This window comes from Sceloporus undulatus, chromosome 1 (assembly GCF_019175285.1).
Source record: "Sceloporus undulatus isolate JIND9_A2432 ecotype Alabama chromosome 1, SceUnd_v1.1, whole genome shotgun sequence".
In the NCBI taxonomy this organism is placed as follows: Eukaryota; Metazoa; Chordata; class Lepidosauria; order Squamata; family Phrynosomatidae; genus Sceloporus; species Sceloporus undulatus.
In genome coordinates, this window is record NC_056522.1 from 231486357 (window position 1) to 231509103 (window position 22747).

The 22747-nt window shown below is 37.4% G+C and overlaps 1 protein-coding gene across 9 annotated transcripts in view; it reads right to left on the bottom strand.

Annotated features, from left to right (window-relative positions):
• The window catches only part of R3HDM1 (R3H domain containing 1), a 104571-nt gene that overhangs the window by 39422 nt on the left and 42402 nt on the right, over window positions 1-22747 (bottom strand). For 4 of the 9 annotated variants that reach the window (XM_042449464.1, XM_042449435.1, XM_042449444.1 and 1 more), the window contains exons 4-15: window positions 20601-20642; window positions 20073-20162; window positions 14441-14555; window positions 12733-12811; window positions 10302-10361; window positions 10076-10216; window positions 7051-7159; window positions 6870-6965; window positions 5112-5149; window positions 4976-5026; window positions 4629-4855; window positions 307-561 (exon numbers count right to left, since the gene is read on the bottom strand). In XM_042449464.1, coding sequence (XP_042305398.1) covers window positions 307-561; window positions 4629-4855; window positions 4976-5026; window positions 5112-5149; window positions 6870-6965; window positions 7051-7159; window positions 10076-10216; window positions 10302-10361; window positions 12733-12811; window positions 14441-14555; window positions 20073-20162; window positions 20601-20642 — 1303 coding nt within the window. The remainder of the gene's footprint in view (window positions 1-306; window positions 562-4628; window positions 4856-4975; window positions 5027-5111; window positions 5150-6869; window positions 6966-7050; window positions 7160-10075; window positions 10217-10301; window positions 10362-12732; window positions 12812-14440; window positions 14556-20072; window positions 20163-20600; window positions 20643-22747) is intronic. The other 5 variants (XM_042449501.1, XM_042449485.1, XM_042449454.1 and 2 more) reach the window with 4 other exon arrangements.

Below are 22747 nucleotides of genomic sequence, written 5' to 3' on the forward strand. Positions count from 1 at the left end.
CCATTATACTTGTCAATTCTATTAATGTCATATTTCTAAGCACTTTATGAAAGACAACTCTCCATAAAGCAAAGACACATCTTTTAACACATGGTTCAACATTATTTCTACATTATTATGTATTAGTACAACTCTATGAAGTTCTTTCGTGGAGACATTCATATACACATTGCTTAAGAAATAAAAAGACGGGTAATGGGGAGGAAGAGGAGAAAGACAAAAATTCACTGTGATGTCAAAACATTTCAAACAGATTATTGAAAAATAAATATTAATAGAAACAGACATCCACAACTGGATACCAACCTGTTTGAGGGTTGATCAGAATACTTCCAGGTGGTATGCCTGCCGCTTCCAAGGGAAGCAAAAAGAAGCTACTGCTAGAAGGCGTCACTTGCCCACTTATGCCACCGTCAAAGGAAAGAGAACTACTAGTGCTGACAGTTGGATAGACGGCAGATGTGCCATGAGAAGGCTGGCTGAGAGCTGTAACTGGAAGAGGCTGCTGGGTGTGAGAAAGAGAACCCGTGGAGGACCCTACACTACTAGAAGACTCTGAACCTAGGAAAGGAGTAATGAGAAATGGATTTTACCTAGAGACAGAGTAATAATCAGGCACATTTAAATATGCAGGTTGTTATTAAAGGTTTATCCTTTTAACACATAGCTGGAACTAGAGCAGATTCCCTTCCCCACCCCCAAGGTAGTTTCTACTACAAGCCCAAAGCCATGAAAATAAGGGCCTGCCCTCAGCTTTGCACAGACCTTTGTCCTCATGTCAAGCAAGACAGGGGAATAAAGCAGAAAGCCAATGCACAGTATTTCCATAAATCCCCCTCCCAAAAAAATACCTAGACAATGGAACAGCAAGCTGAAAAATCGAAGCAACTAAAGCATAAAAAAGCCGTTTTCAAAGAAGCCCTCCCCTCTTCAAGGAAGTCTCAAAGGCCCTGAGATACATAGCCTGTGAAGAGTTTATCTACAAGGTCCTTACACAATAGTATTATCAACACAAAGCTAATCATAATGGGCACAACTGAGCCAAAGTTAAGCAACGCTGACTCAAATGGGAATATTAAGAATGCATTCCTAGAGTGAGGCTTAACAAGCTAACTTTGGCTTCAACATTTAAAAATAATAAATGCACACATTGTTATAAATGCACAGATTGCAGATTAAACCCTAACTCAACAACCATAGGAGTTAGTACATACATGGGACGAAGTTATAGCTTCATTTTATTTTACCTTGCTCAGTTAAGCCAAGATTTAGGATTTTAAAAAAATAACACACGACAATGGTTTTTTTACTGATAAGAAGTCCCCAGGTGGATCACGCTTTTCATCTTTCCACAGAAGACTAAGGGTCCTTTCACACTATACATTATGATTTTACTTTAACTCAAATGGTTCTGTCCTGTGGAATCCTGGGATTTACAGTCTGGGGAGGGGTATTTTTAATTCTCAGTGCCTTTTGAAACTACAAATCCCTAAATGACACTGGATGAAATCATGACCATTAAAATGGAATCATAGTACTATATTTATATACTGTGAATGAGCCTCAAGTGTTTTGTTTTTTGACGTCACGCCAAAATCAATAAACTACCAATGTGTCTTGCAACACAATGTGCTACTGACAAACCTGTGGAAGTAAATTTTGGAAGTCATTCATTAATGGTCCATTAAAAAGGAGAAAGGACTGGGAGGACAACCTACATGGACATACAGTATTACTTTTTCTCAGTCTAATAAGTATACATATTCTTTGTAAATTCAGCACATGAAAAACAAACAAAGCAAAGCTATTCCAAACTAAAGTTAGTCTTCACTGTTGTAGAAGACAGCATAATTGTCCTTCATCTACAACAGGACCTTTTAGAACATGGTTCTCGATGCACAGCTATGGCGGGTTACACACCGCCATTTAGTACGTATTCTATACGTACTAGGGTTAGGAAGGGGCAGTGCTTCCGCACCCCCCTAACCCTAGTACGTATAGAATACGTACAAGATGGCAGCGCCCTGTTCATACGGGCGCCGCCATCTTTACGTATCAGACGCTGTGCGTCCGGACGTCGCGAGTCCGCCCCAGGCGCCTCGCGATGTCATAGAGCCGCTGCAAGAAGAAGCTTCAAAATGGAGCTTCTTTTTTGCTCCACGCGGGAGCCGCGCGGTGTGGCTGCTGCGGCTCCCTCACAGAGCAAATGGTGCCGGCGGGAGACCGCCTCAAAGCGGCAGTCTATAACCCGCCCAAATGTTTTCCTCACAATTTGAAATATTTTACACAGCAGGTAAAAATGTTATTTTGTAAATTTGTGAATTCCCATTAGGATGTTGAGAAGGGAGTGAATGAATGTATTTTAACTGTCAGAACTACATAAAGGACTAGTAAAGCCAACACTACAGCCTCCAGCTATGAAAGCATGATCATTGTCAGAGCCACGCTTAAAACAGTGGCAATCTTTTTTTGGGAGGATGTGTGGAAAGAGCTGTACGTACACTGCTGGCCTGTAATGTTGAAGTATGAAGTCCCAGGGACTTCAAAGGCAATCAAGTGGTCCCAGGAGATGGAACACTAATTACATATGTTCTATTCTTCTGATATTCATTACAGCAGAATTAATGTAAGAGCTCATATCAAGCCTCAGGTCAATGATTAAGAGTTAAGAACTAAAGACAGCAAAAGCTTGGTGCAATGGAGATTAGTAGTCTTACCTAGATGCTGAACTTAGGGGCAGAGAGGCTTGGTCCCTATCCAAAGGGTCCAAGTAGGGGTAGGTACATGCTCAAAAGCAGTTCCAGTGCCCAATGCCCCACCCCTCTGCAATGACATCTGATAAATAAATTACAGTTTCCCTTGGCATTACTAAAAGTCAAGTCAATTTTAACTGGCAAAGTAAAACATAACAGCATGCCAGGAAACAGCTGCTTTCAAGTGGAGAGAATCTAACTTTAGAAAGAAGATTTTAAAAATCGCTTTATTCAGTCATATCATGAACCTAGCTTTGTAGGGATTAGTCCCAGTTTCCCCACAGTCTTGCAACATCTCTGCAAACTTTCACTTGAGATGAGAAGGACTGACTGTAGGACTTTATACATGTCCCTATGCACTGAGTTATGATCTCACACATTTATGAAGGTGTTTTAACTCCTGAGAAGTACTTTGAAGTACAGGAACATAGTATCAGAATATAGCTTTACACAGACCACTTGTACAACTGTGGCTTTCTAAGGTTTCAAGCAGGATTCTTTCATGACACTACCCTGTTATTCTCTGGTGGTATCCAGAGTATTAAACAAACCTGATGTTGCTTAGTTTTTGAAATCAAATGTGATCGGGCGTGTACAGAGTTAAGATTATAAAGGATGAGTTGTTAAGCCCAAACGATTACAGGAGTGGCAATTATCTTTTTCATAACCTATGGAGCCACCCCAATAACCTGTGGGCTGCCCACTCCATCTTCTTGGGGGGGGGAGGGGTGCAGCTTTCCACTCTGCCAAAAAAAATTGACCTCTCTCCTGGACTAGTGTCATATATACCAGTAATGTCTCATCTTTCTGTGTACACACACACAGACAGACATAAACATGTAAGGGCATGCACCATATTTGCCATCAGAGTATCCATCAAATACCATATCCCTCCATTGTTTTTTTTTTTTTTCTCAGCAACATTTTGATCAGAAAACCAGGATATCACAGTTAACAGAAGTGGGTGGTCTGGGTGAAGACACATGGCTAATGGGAGAGTGACTCAAGCCACAGCCACAGAACTCAATTGTTTCCACCAAACCTGGCTCACAAAATGAGTCTGAAAACCAAAAATTTAAGGAGTAATAAGACACTTTGTACAGTCCAACCAATACACATACTGAAAACAACTTGAGGATGGCCCTATAAACCAAGCAGCCCCTCTTCAATCTGAAAGACAGATTTCAGTAGTTATCACCCCAACCCCACAGTAAATCTAAGAAATTCTTAATATGATTTCATAAAATGTTATCAGCTTAAATTTTTGTACAGAGACATGCTGCTGTGGTGTTACCCCACCAAATAATAGAGTAGCCTCTTAGAATAGCTAGCAAGCAAGCAAGCGGTAGGCAGTGTATACACTATATGTCAAGCCTACGTTTTCTTTTACTTATCTTTTCAGGGATGTCTCAGTAAGGCTATCTGAAACCAGATGCTTTGCCTCATCAGGGTGTTCCAAGCATATGCAAGATATTGAGTTTGCAATTTCTGTTCTAAATCCAAGGGTGGGGAACGTCTGGCTCTCAAGACTCAGCCTTTAAACTCCTACCAGGGAATATGGGAGTTGTTGGTCCACACTACCTGGAGGGGCAGAAATTCCCCAGTCCTAATCTAATTAATCAGCTGATGTTTCATTTGGCAAAGATTCAAACAGTAACCAGTGACAGAACAACCACTGCCCTCTATCTCAGCGGACTTTAGCTACATAAATCTCCATTAAAAAAAAGCAGTACAGACTTTTTTTATCAAAGAAAAATCACAGAAATATGATGGGGTGAGGGAGTCTGCAAGAGGAGTTATCGTTTCCCTTTACATAATTGACAAATCTAACAGACAGATGTTAGTGGCTTGTTTCTTCACTCCCCTCAGCCATACCTGTCTTAGACAGCCGGCCAGTGCTTTTACTGCTTCCAGTGCTATCACCTCTGGTCAGAACCGATATCCCACTGAAGCTGCTGGCTTTGGTCACAGCTGGCTTCAAATTGCGAAGGGAGCTATCCGAGTCTGTGCTGCTCCATGGACGGGGTTCAGAATACTTCAGCTCATTGTCTGTACTGCTCTGAAGGCTGTTGGCTGATCTCCCTGAAGCATCTTTATTGACCCTGTAAGTCACAAAACCCGCTTGTAAAACAAAGAAGCTGTTTGCAAAAAACAAGGGAATAAAAAGCAAAAACAAACAAAATACTTTAAGATTTTTTTAAAAATACAAATGTATACAATACCTAAATATCTGCCGTCTTTGCTGGGTACTGTTGGCTTCTTCCTCTTGGATTCTGTTGACACGTTCATTAAAATAGTAGCTTAATATTTTATTAGAAAAAGCAAATAAGAACTTGTTTAAATATTGATTTCTCTTACCGTTTGTCAATAATGTAATTCTCTTGGGAACACAGCGACTGGGGAAGAAATAGTGTAGAATAAAAAAAAAATTCACCATTGTTAACTATTTGTGTAATAAATCCAAATATGCCATATACTGACAGAAACACAGAAACACATGTATATATACATCCACTGGCCACCTGGAATAAACAGATAGTATGGCTTTTCATATGTTACAAATGAGATTACAGTAACCTGCATTTCAGACAATGTATGATTCTTGTTACAGCAAATGGGACGATAGGAACTGAATAGTCTCTTCTACCCAAACACTGCAAAATATTTCCCTATGGCCACTTTTAATACGCTTCCTAGAGTTGTAGCTGAACATATAGAGGAAGAGTGGGTAGACTGGGCCTCATCACATTCCCACCTTTCCTATCCTAGGAAAACTCCCAAACTGCCAAAAACAAGTATTATATTTAATAGAGGAATCTCTAAGTTGTAATTTATTCCCTTTAACTCAGGCTTCCAAGAGTGAATTAAATTAACCTGTTATCCCCACCATTCACATGGGGGTCAAACTCTACTGTTTGCACAAGATAAACAGATCAACTTTGTATTACATTAAGATACCATGAAATAAAGACTTTTTTAAAAAAAAAATGAAAGACACAAACATGTTTACAAGAACAACACATGCACACATGAAGTCTGAACCCATTCTAGTAACTGTGGGAAGATGCATGGTCAATGAATAGCTTCACCACAAGGGTGGTGGTCAAAATGACCAAGGTCTCCAGGAAAATGCAAGAGTGGCAAGGCTAATATGGAAAAAGATGTTATCTAGATAATGAGAAAAATACACAAAGTGACTTATTGCTTCATTCCAAACCAGTACTGGAAATCACATCTAGGATCCGCAAACAAAAGAAGAAAGAAGTATTCACATGCTTATTGATGGTTAAAAAGAGGTTTGATTATCTTTGGGGGGTGTTGTTTGTTTTTAAAGACAACAACAATGTGTTTTGGCATTTATACGACTGAGTGGTCTTCTTCAGGGGCTACATATTCATTCCTATGAGGCTGAAGACACATTCTACATGGATAATATACCCTTCCATGTCACCATTCTCTGAAGAGGCCAGCCACAGATGCAGGCAAAACATCAGGAATAAAGTCTTCTAGAACATGGCCATGTAGCCCAAAAACCCCACAAAAAACTATAAAACATGGGTAATCCTTCATGCCAACCAGTTCAGTCAGGATCACAAAATCTATCAACAGCAGAAATTTCTGGAATTGGCTAAAATAATTATTGTTATTAATTATTTAATTAGAATACCAGTCCAGTTATATAGAAAGTGATTTTTAAAGCCAACTCCAGAAATTTCTGCTGATGATAGACCAAATGTGTAGTCTCTCAAGAAGACCAGTCATAATATAAAGCCTGAAATAAATTGGGGTTCTTTTAAAAAACAGGATTAATTAAGACTCTTTTTAAAGAATAAAATTTAACCATCAATAATCACATGAAAACTTGTTTCTTCATTTGTTTGTGATTGCTGCTCCATTCACCAGGTTCTTAACATTCTCTCAGTATAATGTTGAAATGCTACTCTTGACTGTCAGTGCCATAACAATTTATCTCATTCAATATATATCAAAGAAGAATTTTTAAAAATAGCAGGAAGAAATGTTTTTTCCAGTATTATGACCCAGGTACAGGCTATAGATTCACCGTTGTCCCACAGTCAAAGATGCTATGAACATTCCTTTTAATTAAATACCTACATCTTGTGCAAATATTCGTTCTCTAGCTCTCTGGTATTCTTCTTCTCGTTCTTCTATAGATTTGCTTCTTCTGTCATCTTTTAATCGTATTCGCATCTAAATTAAATAAGTTATTAATTTCCAATTTCCACCGCACAGTACAAGTGTGTAGTCAAGACAACTATGTAAATTCAACATTTACCTGGTTGTCATCTTTGTCTAGACTAGAATTCTCTCTTTTAAGGATGTACCGCTTTTGAAAATCTTCATTTTTTTCATCTTTTATATGTTCACAAAACTTCTGGTCAGGTCTTTAAAAAAGATTAAGACAAAATAAATCTTGATAAATGTGAAAGAGACTCATCGGAAGTCTATGGACCTTAACTATTGTACAAAATAATTTCCCAACTGTGAAAATGACAACTTTTAACAAAATATCAAAGTGTGTATGTTGCTTCTGTTATATAAGTGCTATCAAGAGAATTTTATAAGTGTGCCTTTTCCTTTGACCCTTATTTACAAACTCAGGAGAGATCTGGTGTTGTCTTTGAGAAGTGGCGTGGCTTTGATTGATATGCTCATCTGAGTAAGTCACCTTGGGACAGGCAAATATTGTGCAAATGCTAACAGCCCATCACAACCATTAAAGTTATCTGAGATTCTTCATTTGCCCCACTTGCTGGCTGTAGTAAATGCCAGAACAAAGCAAAACCCATCCTGGCCTTCATAACTGCGCTGTGCTGCTTTGAGATTGGGTACAATTGAAATGTTTCTCACAGCTAACACATAGAACTGTATAATGGAAAATTATTACTGAAAGCTAAAGAGGTGAATGTATATAATATAGTATGCATTTTAAAAGAACTAGTTAAGAGTATAAACCCCTGCATGGGGAGGGGGGGGGAGTAAAATGTAATGTTTATGAAATCATGAGTTACTTTCCCCACAAACATTTAGATGCCCAAATTATCTGTCACTAATCAGGTCTTCCAACATGAACTAAGAAAGTAAAAGGTGACTATTTATAGAGGTGCATGGACTTTTGTTCTGCCTTTTGTCTTCCCTCATTTGTTATTCAATAAATTTGCATAAAAGCAGGATCAGGTTACTTCTTAATTCTGGAACTATATTATAATTAAGCAAACCAAATAACTCACATACTCTACCTAGGAGTTGCTGGATGCCCAAATATAATTAGCAGGCACTTCAGAGAACCCTTATAGACTGTCTTACCTCTTTTCTCTTAAAGGTCCCTGAATTTACTGCCCTGCAATCACCACTCCACTGAGTCGTCCCAGTGTGCACTGGGTTGATGGTGTCATTAACAGCACTGACCGGCACTGGAGCGGGGAATCTCCCTATGAGGAAAAGGTAAGTTGGGTTTTATTCAATATGGAGCAGATCTCCATGGTTTTCTTTCTAAATTCTTATTTTAAATCACTCAAGATATAAAATAAGAACAACGAAAACCTTTAGAAATAATTTACATAGTCTACTGGTTATATGAAATGCCTGCTAATTGTTATTGGGGCCTCCAGATACCAATTTAGGTTTGCTGTTGGCTTTAATTAAAAAAAAAAAAGAAATTAAGCACATCCTCAAGGATTTGTCTGCTTTTGTAGCTCATTCTCCAGCTTTCCAAAATCTTCATCAAGAAGGTGTCAATATTACCTAATTAAGAACAGGACTAACAACCTCACAGCACAGTTTAGCAAAAATTTAAATATTATCTACTGAATTTTATCAACAGATATTTATCTTAACAAAACATTTTATTGGGCACTGATTCCATTTTACACATGGAAAAACTGAGACATGCCGGTTAGGTAACTTTGAAGTACACATTAAAACAAATCCTAGCAGTAAGTAACTACCTGATTCTGCTTTTTGCAAGATCATGTTTGAGTAAATATAGCTGAGAACTAAAGATACATGCCAACCTTACAGTATGTATGCTTGCTGGCAATTATATATCATTGTGGACAACTTCATTGTTCTAGAATCTAACAAAATAATTAGGACAATATCACACTATACTGTTATAGCACTATTATTTCACTTTAACTGATATGGCTGCCTCCTGTGAAATCCTGGGATTTGCAGTTTAAGGGGGGGCCTTTATATCTCTCAGCCAGAGAGCTCTTAGGTCTCACTAAACTACAAATCCCAACATTCCACAGCAGGCAGCCACATGGAATAATAGTGCTGTTATAACAGTGTCACGTGATATTGTCCTGAATGGCTGGAATTGTACGTGCAGCTGTACTTCCCAAAAGGCAAGCATACTTTTTAACTGGAGTAACAGCTTGTCCATCTGGAGCTGAAGATGCTGCAAAGAAAGCTCTGTACATGCCTTCGGCTGCATCATATACGTAAGTCATATGTGACTCTGAAATCATCAGGCTTACTCTCATGGCAAGTGAAGATTAGGGACAACACCCACTCTCCATGTTCAGACACCACACATCAAAAATATTTCCAGCGGTTTTCAACAAAGAAGCAAAAAAGGTGTAAATCAGTACAATTCTATAAGGAGAAGAAGGACAAATTGTTTTTTTCAACTGAAACCAATGTACTGTATATGAAATGCCAAGTAATTTATTTACTGTTCTTGTTGAACCTGGTCGATTGTGCAAAAACGTGACATGATGATATTCTTCAGTTTGGCTGACACACTCCATCCCCAAATGCAAAGCATTTCAGGAGTTTTAACTTCATTAATGGTCACAGAAAAAATAATAAAAATAAACAGGTAGGCTCCAACAAAAGGCTAATTCCAACCCAGTAACAGATTTTGTCTTGTTTACTATAATCCCTTTGGAGACAAATACCTTTTCACAGAAAATGCTTTCTATTTCTTAGTCCCTGAGTTATTATAGTTCAGGACTAATTGTTGTTTTCAAAAAATGAAGGTGGAATGGCATTGAGAGATGTCTAGATAGACAAATAACGTATCAGGATCCTGCCAGCGCCCCAAAATAAAAGGGGACAATTTTAGTTATGAATTTTCAATAATTATTGATGCCTTTAATTATGATAAAGCTATCACAATTTAGAGATCTAAGCCTCTAACCATTGAAAGCCAGGAAATAAACTTTTTTTTAAAAAAAATAGGTCATCTAGACTGTACCTTGATCAGCAGGCCAAAACTTTCCACCATCCAAAGAACGGAATGCCTAATGAATGAATTTAAAAGGAAAAAGGGGGGAAAAAGAACCGTAACTTACATTCTTGTATTGCTCGTTTTATTTACTATAACCGACTTCCCACTCTGGTCCACATTGTGCTCCAGTCCAAAGTAAGCAGCCACTCTGTGCAATAACATTCTATGGTAAGAGGTCATGGGAGGAAATTTCTTTCGTGGGATTCTGAAAAGAAGCAGCAAGGTTTTACTTTACATCAAGGACACTACATGGCACATAAACAAATATCTTCAAAGCCAATAGCACTTACTCGTTATTACCAATGAAATCTAGGATTTCCTGTTCTAATTTCAGCAGCATCATTCTGTCCCTAGAAGCAAAAAATACAAGTTGGAGAGAGAGAGGCAGTTATAAAGGAGACGCTAATATAGTTCACCCTTGCCATACGCAGGGGATCCGTTCCGGATCCCTCCCCCCACAATAAGGCAAAAATGCGGGACCTCAAGTCCCGTTTGTATGAATGGGGAGTGGGGTGCGCCCCAGTCATTCTATGGGGGCTTGCTGTCTGCATGACCTTGAGTCCGTGTATGGCAAGCCCGTGAATGGCGCAGGCACGCTGTAAGTCTAACAACAACAGGCATATTAATCAAGAATATTATTCTTTCTAAAAGGACTTCTCCAAACAACAAGTATACAGACAGCTGCAACGTTTGTTACAGAAGGAAACATAGCTGCTGATGTTTTACAATATCACACTGCTTTTCTTTCCAAACTTTATAAAATTTAGATGGAATATAGGAATTGCTTTAACTAGGTTCATCCTGAAAAGGTTTAGACAGCAACAATAAATAGATATTTACGTTGCTTCTAATGCCTGATCAGCCATGACATTCACTGAATGACCTTGAGCCAGTCAAACACAACCCTGTAAGACCAGCTCAATGAACACCATGTATATCTTCTTTGGGGAATGGGAAGATACTAATATGATTTTTTAAAAAAGGAAGGAAGGAAGAGAAAATGTTGGTCTCTCATTTTAGTGCATTTGCTGTTGTTTTCAGTGAACCTTATTAAAAGCTTAATATCACACTGGGTGCCTTGTCTAATACAGGTCTAATAAAGTCTATTAATATAGTCTAAAAACAAACACACCCTTTGCAACCAGGATGAATGTTAAAGCAAACTAGTTATTGTATTCATAGTACACTGAATCCAACTTTATAGTGTAAGCTGCTATACAACCTTATTTACTGCTACCAATTATGAATACTGTTTGCTAAACCTCAATTCTAAGGTACATTCCTAGATTACTTAAGAGTATCGAAGAATGAGCCCTTTAAGATTATGAAGTAGCAGCTCAGTTATACCATAAAGGCTACAATTGCATTCTCAGTTTATTGCAAATGAAATGTCCCTTGATATATATCTAAAAAGACAGACAGACAGACAGACAGACAGACAGACAGACAGACACACGTGCACACATCTGAGTGAGCACCCAAGCTCACAGCACCCAAGAAGATAACATGGCTTGTAAATCCACAGTAGCACATGGACAAACTAGTAAAAATGTCCTTCTAGGTTTCATTGAATTCTCTCTAAGGTTAAGAAAAATTAGATAAATACACATACACACAACCAGTAGAGGCAAGCATACTGAGTCATCTCTGTCTACTGTTAATAAGCCCACAAAATGAGTTAAGATTGTCATGTTCAGATAGGGATGATGACCCCCAGACTCTCCTACAGGCTGAATCTTGCTCTCTTCAGCTTCCCTAGATGCTGATGTACCTTTCCTCATGAAACTACTGTAGACTGATTCCCAGCTTTTGTGTGTGTACATGTGTCTGTCTGTCTGTGTCTATGTATCTTTCTGTCTGTAGGGGCAGGGTTACTCATTCTAAAAGGCTAAAATGCTTATCCTAGATCTTACATACTGGCAATAAGAGTTTTATCTTAAAATATTAGATTTCATCCTTTTACCTTTGGCTTTGCTCATCACTTGTACATGGTCCCCAATAATTTATCTAACTTTTCAGTCTGAAAGTGGTTGGTTCCCCAGCTTTGCACTAAATTATAGGTAAGAATAAGATGCAGGAAGCAGCTTTCCATCTTATGGCCTAGCACAATCATGAAGAGTTCAAACATGTTGTTTCATTTTATATTATCTGTAGTTTCCCATATCACCCACACCCGACAGTCTGGTTAATCATAACTAGATTAGTGAAAACAACCCAACATTGTAAATGATTGTTTGAAGACATCTTGTTTTCATTAACCACAGTTAACACTAACTCCACTTTGTGTGAGAAACTATGGGTAATATAAAGTAGAAACAAACATTTCCAGACTCATCCTTATGGCTATGACAGGGGGAAATGCGGAAAGTGTTAACACCTAAGGCTCAATATAGCTTGGTCTCATCACATTTAAGCTATGGTTTGACACAACATCATGTTATTCCGTGCCTTCCATTAAGTTAGCTTGCAAGAAAAAAGCCTGAGTATGCATTCTAGAATAAGAATTCAGACAAAGACATATGAAAAAGATGAATAAAAATAAGCTTCTAAAGAATTAGGCTTTGTTAAGGCAGGAGGATGCTGAATGTGCAGAAGTATACATCTTTAAAGGCTTTACACAAGCTCTAAAGCAACATTTCAAGCATTTGCAAGTACAGCAAATTATAATACATTTTGAAGTTAAAATTATACTTTTAAAATTGACTTCTTTTTTTTTTTTACCTGGGATTGTTTTTCAATGTATTTACTAAAAACTCATGTAGATCTATACCAGTTGAATCTGTATATTCTTGGCTAGAATCTAAAAAAAAAATCAAAGATTGTAGAGAATGTATTAGTTATTTCAATAAAGCCATATTCTTTATGTTCCAAGAGTTGTCCTTTGTACATATGGGAAGCATGAACTACCATGTTTGGAAATGCACATGCCAAGCTGAACTTTCATTCACATAAAACGGATAGGGGTGATCTCTGCCATCCTCCCCCTCCCTGGTATATCCTACACAATTCCCAAGGCTTTGAGAAACAGAATTTTCAAAGGTTTGCAGAAGAAAAGGGTTGATGGAAGAGTTCTGTTCCATGAACATGCATCCTAGCAGTCAAGCCTTTGTTAATTAGTTATGAGGCTTCACCACCATCCCGCCAAAAAGGTTTCAACAAAGTGTTATAATAAAAGCCAATGACACACACACTCAACTAAGATGATACGTCTTTATTTTTAAATCAAGTGATACGCCAACAGTCTTTGGAAGCGGCTAAAATCTTACAGTGACGTACACACGAATATTACTAATATTCCTAGATTTGAAGCAAATTAGTTAGTGCATCATTTGTGTTAACTGGCCTTGAACCAGACTAACAAGACATTTGAGAAATAAGGGAAACAAACATAGAGAAAAGGCACTAGTTAAAATGATAGGCAGTTGGCTCTATTTGGTACCAGGTTTTCTCCTTAAAAGTTTAAATCACCTATGCTGCTCATAAAATGCCAAATTTTAACAGTTTATTAATATCCTAAAAGTGTTTCTGGGAGCCTTCCAGATGGCCTAAGCCAAAGATGGTCTCTTAAATGTGTCAGTTGATTCTTTTGGAAACTTTCAAAAGATCAGTTTCTACAGGTTAGCATTTAGTTTCTATTGTCACATTAGTTATCTATTAGTGTCTTCATGGTGTCACAATGATATAGCTCTCAACAAAGATCACAGCAACAGTGAAGCAAATATACACTCATATATTTGTGAGTCGGAGAACATAGATTCTAGAAACTGCTCTTGTCCACTGCATCTGCCATAGAGATTGGGCTACAGTCCTATGCATGTTTACTTGTGGGTATGCCATAGTAGACACAGTAAAATTTACTTCCAAAATATGCATATGATTGTGCTCTAACACTGGCAAAGATTTAACACTTGCTCCTTCTTCACTTCTGAACAAAGAGAAATGAAAAAACAAATCCCCCAAAACCAGGTTCCAGGTGTAATATGTACCAAATCCTATTTCTTCCACAACTTCAATCTTTCTTCTAGATAGGGCATAGAAACACAGAGGAAATAAAGTATTAATGAGATTTTTTTTAATTGGCATTTTGACTATGCTTCTTTTACTTCTCTAATAGCCAAAAACAGAGTGAAAGCAGGGTTGTGAATGCCTAACTTTCCAAATAATGTTGCATTTCATTTACTACAAATAAATCATCCCAGTGCATTTCTCACTTTGATATGTACCCACACGGGAAGAAGCTTTTTTATGTTGCAGCAATCACAGATTAGGGGGCTGCATAAGTAAAATCTGAATATCTCCTGGAAAATATTTCCAAACATTTAGAACAATGTAGTTTCAAATATGAGGAAAGGAATTGTTAATTTTAACACAGACTTTCAAAAAAGGGATAGACATATGCAATTTAAAAACAGAATTATTGATAGCAAACCTCTTGATAACATTTTCCTGGGTAATTTATCAGTGGACTTTTCCTTTTCAGTTTCATCTTTCAAGGGTTTGTCTTCCTTTTCAAAAGATTGTGATAGATGAATTTGAATTTTTTCCTGTTTGACAAAAAAGAAAATCAGCCATTTTTCAACCAAAAATTAAATCTCATAACAAAAAACTATGTCTATTTAAACAACATACAAATATACTAGAAATTTTTCAAGTGTTGGTTGTAAATCAAGAAGTAATCAGACAGAACTGTCTTTGAGATACTTTTTAAAAAATTACCCAATTCCTATATGTGTGAAATTGAATTATCCACCATTGTGTCAAAAAGTCTTCAATAGAAATGTAAAAAACAGTTATGACAATCTTAAAAAGCCAATTTGAACATAATGCTAAGCCACAGTTTAGCATAGCAATGGACAAAGCAGTTTGTGAGCCCATTCACTTCTCCACAGCCCTAGGACTAACATTCCTCTAGCAAAAAAAAAAAGAAAGAATGTACTGGAAGGCTTTAGGACTGTATCTTCTCAAAGCATTTAGGAGCAGCATTTTTGTGTTGCTTAGTATTAAAAACTAAAAACAAAACAAAATCAGAAGTGGATTTCCAGCCACTTCTGAATATTTTGGGGGGTAGGGGGATGTCATTTTTTGGCTCTCTGTGAAGTTCCTGGAGGTTCCAAGGCAGAAATTTGCGACCTAGACTTGCCCCAGCTGCCCATCCCTGGTTTAGTGCTAGACAGATAAGCGTGGAGAGGCCCAAGAAAAGAGCTGGACACCTATGCTTCCCTCTCCCTCTCCCTTTCCTTATCAGAATGGAGGAGAATTTAGAAAAGCTCAGTTTTCATTTCTGCAAAATCTGCATTTTTGTAGTTTGAGATTATGATTACTGGAATAATTATATTGGTACAGATGATAGCAGGAGTAAAAAAAGAAACTACTGGCTCCCCAGAAATATGTTTCTGCAATGCCTGTCTGGGTCCTTGAAGGCAAAGGTACCTTGGAAAACTACAATGATGGACAAATAACTGGAAATTGGCTTCTGAGAAGCAGGCAGTTTTCTCTCCATACAATGATGGCTTTTTCTCCCATTCCAGTGTTTCTGTTGTACAAACCTGAAAAAAGTACACTACCCTAGTGTAATGGACCATTACACCTGCCCAGTGTATCAACTATAGACTACAACTTTATACTTACTTACCTGAGAATAAACCATACTGAACTAAATGGGACTTATGTCTAAGCAAACAAACATAGTTGTGCTGTGAATCTACATACCAAAAAGGTGAAAATACAATTTAAGTTCCAAACCCTGACAAATGACACAATATTATGAAACAGCGAAAAAGTTATTCGATTATAACAACCTACAAAAAACATTATTGCTTCATTAAATGTTTTATTTAAGGGTTAAGATTAGAAAGTAAAACACTAATACTTTTGAGTGTCATCATAACTATTATGATAGATAAACTACCCATAAAAACATGTATTTTGGGGGAAATGTTTCAGCATTCCAAAAAAAAGAAAAAAAATCTAGATTTAGGCCTTTTATTTGATCCTGTTGAAATGGCTTTCTGCAATAATGTTAATAGCTTGTGAAAGCAGCTTATATCAGCTCACCAACACATACAGAGTAGGGAGTCTTCCTACCAGTGCCACATATACCTTGTACAAAATCAGCCTAGCCATAAAGTCCATGGTACTGAGGATGTCAATGTCTAGCTTTCCTATTTATTGTTAGAAACATAAATACTTCATGTACAGACCAGTTTTATGGCATAGCTTACTTAAGAAAGTACTAAATAACCTTGAGTAATCAGATCCTGTCTGATCTTGGAAGCCAAGCAGGATCAGAGCCTCTGCTTTCATGGACCTTCCCCATAGCCAAAGTTCTCTCCAAAAGAAATACAGGAAGAGAAATCCATTCATTTCAAATGATAATTCAAATCTTACAAGAACTGAATAAAATTGATAATATACAAAAAAGTTGGAGCGGGAAAGTAAGGCAGGAAAGTCTAGTCAGAACCTGATAACACACCTCCAGCCCCCCAATAGATTCCTTTGTTTTAGTGAGGGAATCTGTAATCTGTTCAAACTATAACTTCCATTATAATAACATTGGGAACCATGCAGCCTTTCAGATGCTGTTGGATTACAACTAATTCCTGCATAATATAACCATCAAGAAAAGATAAGCAACTGCATTGCAAGGAATCATTTCTGCATCTACCTGAAAGCCCTTGTTCAAAACCACAAGCTATAATCTTATATATAAGTATGTACAGGTTGCCCCAGAAAAATTAATCAGCCATTTTCTCTGATGAGAATTTGAGTTTAGTAAGAAAATGGCAGAATGCATTCCTTGACTATTAAAGAAAAATGATCTCAGGACTCCCTAACTGCCAAGAGGAGAGGGGCAGACACCAAAAAACCATAGAACATACATCATTTATCTAAAGAAAACAATCATCTCATTTTGCATGTTTAAAGCTGTTTAAAAGGAAGCCATCTTCAGATCTTTTGCCTCCAAAAAAACAAAAAGCAACATTAACGTAAGTATCTCAGCATATCAGTCAAGCATGGAAAAAATGACATTCTTGTCCTTTGGAAATGGGGGTGGAGGGGATCTCATTTTTTCCTTAATTAATGCCTGTCACCTACACCATGACCTCTGGACATCCGTTTATCCCTTCACATCCCCTTTCCTGTCTCCACTTTTGCCCATTAACATTTTTCATATGTACCCTGGGACAAAATCTCTCGCTTCTTGTAATCCCTTCCTTCTGCCTGTGAAAAATACAAATCTGCCAGAATCTTCCTTTAAGTTCACTTGTTCTTTCTTGTGCCTCACTCCCAAATTTCCAACTATTAAAACCTAAATACCCTGAAGGCATCAGTTCCCATGTGATACTAGAAGCTTAGCAGGATTATGCTTCAGTTATTACTTGGCTAGGGTACTACTAACAAGTACCACGTGCTGTGGGTCATATTTTCAAGGAAGGAAACAGCAAGCCACATCTGCATAAACCTTGCCTAAGAAAATCCTAAGAAAATCTCTGGGGTCACCATGAGCTGACAGGCAAATTATTGAAAGCACACTCTCACACACAAACACACCCAAGCCGCTACAATCCTTGGTCCTGAGCCCAATAAAATCTTTGTTTCCACCATGCACTCACTATCACTCTCTCTCTCTCTCTCTCTCTCGCTGTGTGTGTGTGTGTGTGTGTGTGTGTGTGTGAATGGATGTTCTGATAAAAAGAAGACAAAAAAAGAGAAATATTCATTTGGGATGTTAGAATGTAAAGAGTCATAGACAAATTGCAAATAAATGCACACATCTTGCTGGCTTATTTTCAATAAATTGCACAAGGGAACATTCAGTACTGTATTCACACTTAGGTCAACTTGTTTTTATTGCAGTAATGCCCAGTCCTGCATTCTAACACTGATCTGATTCTAGTCTTCCATCTTTTCACGGTGAATAGGTAAGAGCAAAGAGATCTAGAACATCATTCTATGTTAGTCTACTATTTGTTCAGTGGTGCCATATAGAGCTCAGATTCAGATGCCATATAGAGCTCAGATTTCAAGCACAAATGCCAAACTGAAACATGAATATAGCACAGACTCCATAAATATGAACATTTATATTAAAAAACCAAACAACCCTAAGATAAGTTTTTTTTAAAAAAACCTATGCATTACACAGTGAAGAAGGATACTAATTTTTTTCGTCAAGTCACAGTCATTCTATGCTACATTGCAAACTATTTTTTGATATATTGAACAATGGAAGAAAAGGGTCACTGTCTACATGAATATCCTTGCTTTATTAGAAAGAACATGAAGTTGAAGGATTATCTTCTAAACAGACATAAGGCAATAAATCATCAGCTCAATTAACTCTGAAGCAGTTCCATTAGAATAACTCTTTTGACTTTGTGAAGCAGTAATATATGTTAACACAACCATTTTTTTTATTTCATCACTTATGTAAACAGAAATTCTGTGCATTTGCTGATGAGTCAAATCCCAGATGTTACTGGACTAAATGATGAGCCACATGTTTTAAGTATAAAAGAGAAATTACCTATATGCAGATTAGAAAATTAAATTAAGAGTTCTAAAATTACAAGACTTCACAAATTAAAAAAGGCAATTTCATCAAAATGATCATCCAGATGCCTCTATAGTCTATACAATGTCTCAAGCAACTAAACTCCTGCTATATAGTCATAATATCTTTTCTCTGTCCAAGCTTAAACACCAGAATGTGGTTGGAATTTGACAAAGTATTAATACAAAAATATTGTTATGCTCCTCCTTGCATTACAACTCATCTTACAGTGTTGGACAACTATCAGCTTGTTTTCTGACATAACACTTGCAAATGAAACTAGCAATACTGCTCTTTTTCAAAGCTGGAACATGGGCATTCTTCACAATCATGGAATTACAACCCAAAAAGCTGCTTCCTAAAGGGAAAGGAGACTTGGTCGTCTTTCATATTGCTCAGCCATCTAATTTTCTTCAACAGGCATTACATCTGCCTTCAACATTAACCAAGAGGACCATTTTACATTATATCAGAAAAAGCAGAAGAGAATAACCAACAAAGGACTTCCCTCAGCAGTGTACACATTCTTACATGGAAAATATTAGAAGGAAAAATGTGTGCACAAGAGATGCACTTTGCTTTCTTGAAGCATGCATGAATGGAAGGAACCAGTTCACATTAATAAACAACCAAAAACAACAGTAACAACAGCAAAGAAGAACACAACACCGTAAATGAACCAAAATGCATAGTTACACACATCACTCAGTAGCCCAAATTGTGTTGGTACAGTAGGCTAGCAGCTGTGCAGCAGTAGTGAACACTGCACTTTTCCCAGGGCCATGAGGAAGATAGGCAGGGCTCCAAGCATACTATTTCCCGTTGCCTTTTTCTTGCCTCCCTAGCCTAAACCAGTACTGTATAGCTATATGAGTATACCAACAAGATTCCAACAAGTGACTACAACAAAGTTTGTGACACAACTGCATTTTCGCTGGTGTCTTCACAAAAAGAGACAGATTCAATAAACTTGCAAGTAGGAGACTGCTATATTGCCTTAGAAAGGTGAACACGTGAACTCATAAGTCCACTTATGTGTCAGGACAAGCTCCTCTTCAGTTTAGGCTCATGAATACCATTGCTTCAGTCTCCTAAGATAGTGGAATTCATATTGCAAACAATTTTCTTGGCTGTGGTGCTAAGTCTTTGAAGTTAATCACCTTAATAAATGTTCCAAAGTATAAGATTTTTAAAAAAGTGATATACTGCACACTTTGGTCAGAGAGCTGGGTGGGAAGACATTTCCTTCTGCTGATCACACTGTTTAAGCCACATCAGACATACAGCATAAAGCCATACAGAATATTCTCCTTAGGAACTTTGGTTTTATTATTTAATTGCTCAGTCACACACACATGTCAGCTCACCATCATACAGCTGTATGCGCACAGACCTTTACTTATTTATATATTCCCCCAAACAGCTAATCTTTCCCCCTTTCTTTCAAACATCCTTTAAAGAGCAAAAAACCAGGTCTGAGGTCTCATACTCAATTTAATTTTTTTACCTGGATGTCCTGTGAAATTTCAGCTGTGGGAGGTGGAGGAGATTCTTCACACACAGCCAGGCTCCGAACTAGCTTTAACTTTGTACTTGACTAAAGAAAAGTATTTATAATTAAAACTCTATAGTTCACAGACATTTTTCCTCTCAAGTGCATTAAAAAGAACTGCTCATATTTGAATGCTGACTACTTTCAATACACAAATTATTCATTATTCAAGGGCAAAAGGACAAGCAGTTAAAGCTTTGAAGTCATCACGATATCAGCAGAAAGCAACTTCAGTTAATAAAAAAAAGCTGAAGCAAAGAGCAGCACTATTTCCTCTGTCTAGCAACAAGAAGCCACTAGAAATACAACGGCAAAGCAAAAGCAAACAATTAGGCAAATCAAAAATCCAAAAGAAAGGAAAACCACTTTATTGCCAAAGAAATAAGAACAAAATTTAAGTCAATACATTTTTTTTTACAAAATAGCAAGGCTTCATCAAGCATGAAGACTTCCTTAGCATGCCAGCACACAAATGTACTGTACCTTTGACCTTTTTCCTGTCTGTCCAAAAGACTGCACTGGCCGCTGAATGGTGAGCATAACAAAAGAGAGTTTGTATTAAACTTTATATACTGACTGTATAAGGCAATAGTCAATTCACCAATGTGCACAGCAGGCAGACAGCAATTTCATGGTGACCTATTAGCTACAGGGTGACCCACGCCATGAAAAAATGCAAAAAGCAAGGTCTAAAACTGTGCTGTTAGGTTCTTTGTTAGAAAAAAATCAAATTCACATTGCTTAACAACAATTCTGCTTATATATCATGAAGTCACCCAACTTTAGAAGCTGTTAATGACTTAGGAGAAATAACAGGCTAAGGACAGGTGCCAAAAAGAGTTCAGATTGGCAAAAGCATTTCTTGACTCCCACAAATTAAGGTTAGTTTAAATATTCCCTGGGATGGTTCTAATCATCACAGATCAAGTTCTAATTTCTAAAAGAGGTTACAAATGCTTTACCACTACTTTTTCCTAATGTATGTTCTAGTATCTCCTCTTCTTACAACCGCTTACTATACTGATCAGCAAAAAACCCATCTTCAGAGACATTTGCTGATTTGCTACACCCAAGCCAAAAAAAAAAAATGTGTTGGTAGCAAACCATCTTGATACATTAGACTTAAGTAATAAAGAGATACAAGACTGCCACAAAGTGAAAAATATCTGAAAATAGCCATCAACACAAGCACTTTGCTCAGTATGTAAATCAGGTGGGATCTACTTCCCTGCTCTGCCTTCTATTGAATTAAGATCACTGACACTATTAAGATGCTGTTCAAATCCACCTCTCAATGGAAAGGAATTACAGCTCAACCCACAAAGTTTGTAAGTAGACTCACCCCTCCATATTTGCAGCTTTGACTTTTGCGGATTTGATTATTCACAGATTTTATTAATATGTTCTTTCTAGGAATATCTACATCCTCCAGTGCACCTCAATGGTCAACTTTAATCAAACGTCACAGTGAAGGACCTAGAAATTGAGATTCCTAGAGAGAACACTACACTAGGCATTTGTAGCTCATGTAGCACACTTCTATGGTCAATGTCTGGCAGATATTGGCCACAGAGTTGCAATGGAGGACCTAGAGATTCCTAGAAAGGTGTTCTCTCACATAAAAACATAGTGTTTTTGTTATTTGAAGTTTTTCCACATTTATGGGGGTCCTGTGCCCCAACCCCAGTGAATGTGGAAAGACAAGTGTACTTGCAGTTTTTCCAAATACTTCCTATGCAACTCCTCTGTTCCAAGTTTCCATCTGTACTTTGATGGAAGATCACCAAGGAAACCCATCTACACTGCCTTGAATTCCATGGAATAAAGGCAGGATGACATTAACAGCAGCATAAAACAATAATGTTAACATCAACCATGGGTAGCACCGATATGGAAAACATCCATATTGTATATACTGGTGAGAGTTATAGTCTAGACATGAACTGATCAATATGGGCCAATAATTATCACAGCGTGGATGTCATCCTTTATTAAGGAAGTAGTCCACCTTATAACTGCCACCACGCTCAGTCTTGAGCCACTGTAGCACCTTCCACATTCTCTGGCAACTAGTGTATGTGTGTGCGTCGGTAATCAGAGAAGCATCTGGACACTGAATTATTACATCATCATCATCATCATCATCTTTATTTCTATCCTCTCCTTTTTCCAGTTGGGGAATCAAAGTCGCTTACATATAATTAAAAAAAACATCATTAAAAATCCACAAGATATAAAAGTTAAATCAAGATTAAACAATCAAATACTTTAAAACCAGATTTTAAAATATATATCCTTAAAACATGTGCACACATACCAGCACAACAATTAACAAGATCTAGCAGGACATTATTTTGATGGAACAGGTCTTAAATAGTTAATCATCAAATGACTGTTAAAACAGAAAAATCTTGCTTGTCTATCAAAAGGAATCCACTGAGATCTCTGAAGGACCCCAGTACACCTTAGCAGATGATGTAATAATTTCACATCTGGCTATGTCAGCATACACACTTCTCCAATCCCTTCATTATTTCTTTCATTCCCTCTTTATTCGCCAATTGCTACTGAATGTCTTAGACAGTATGCTCTAGTGCCTGAATGGTTAATCCTGGAGGGGTCAAGGGGAT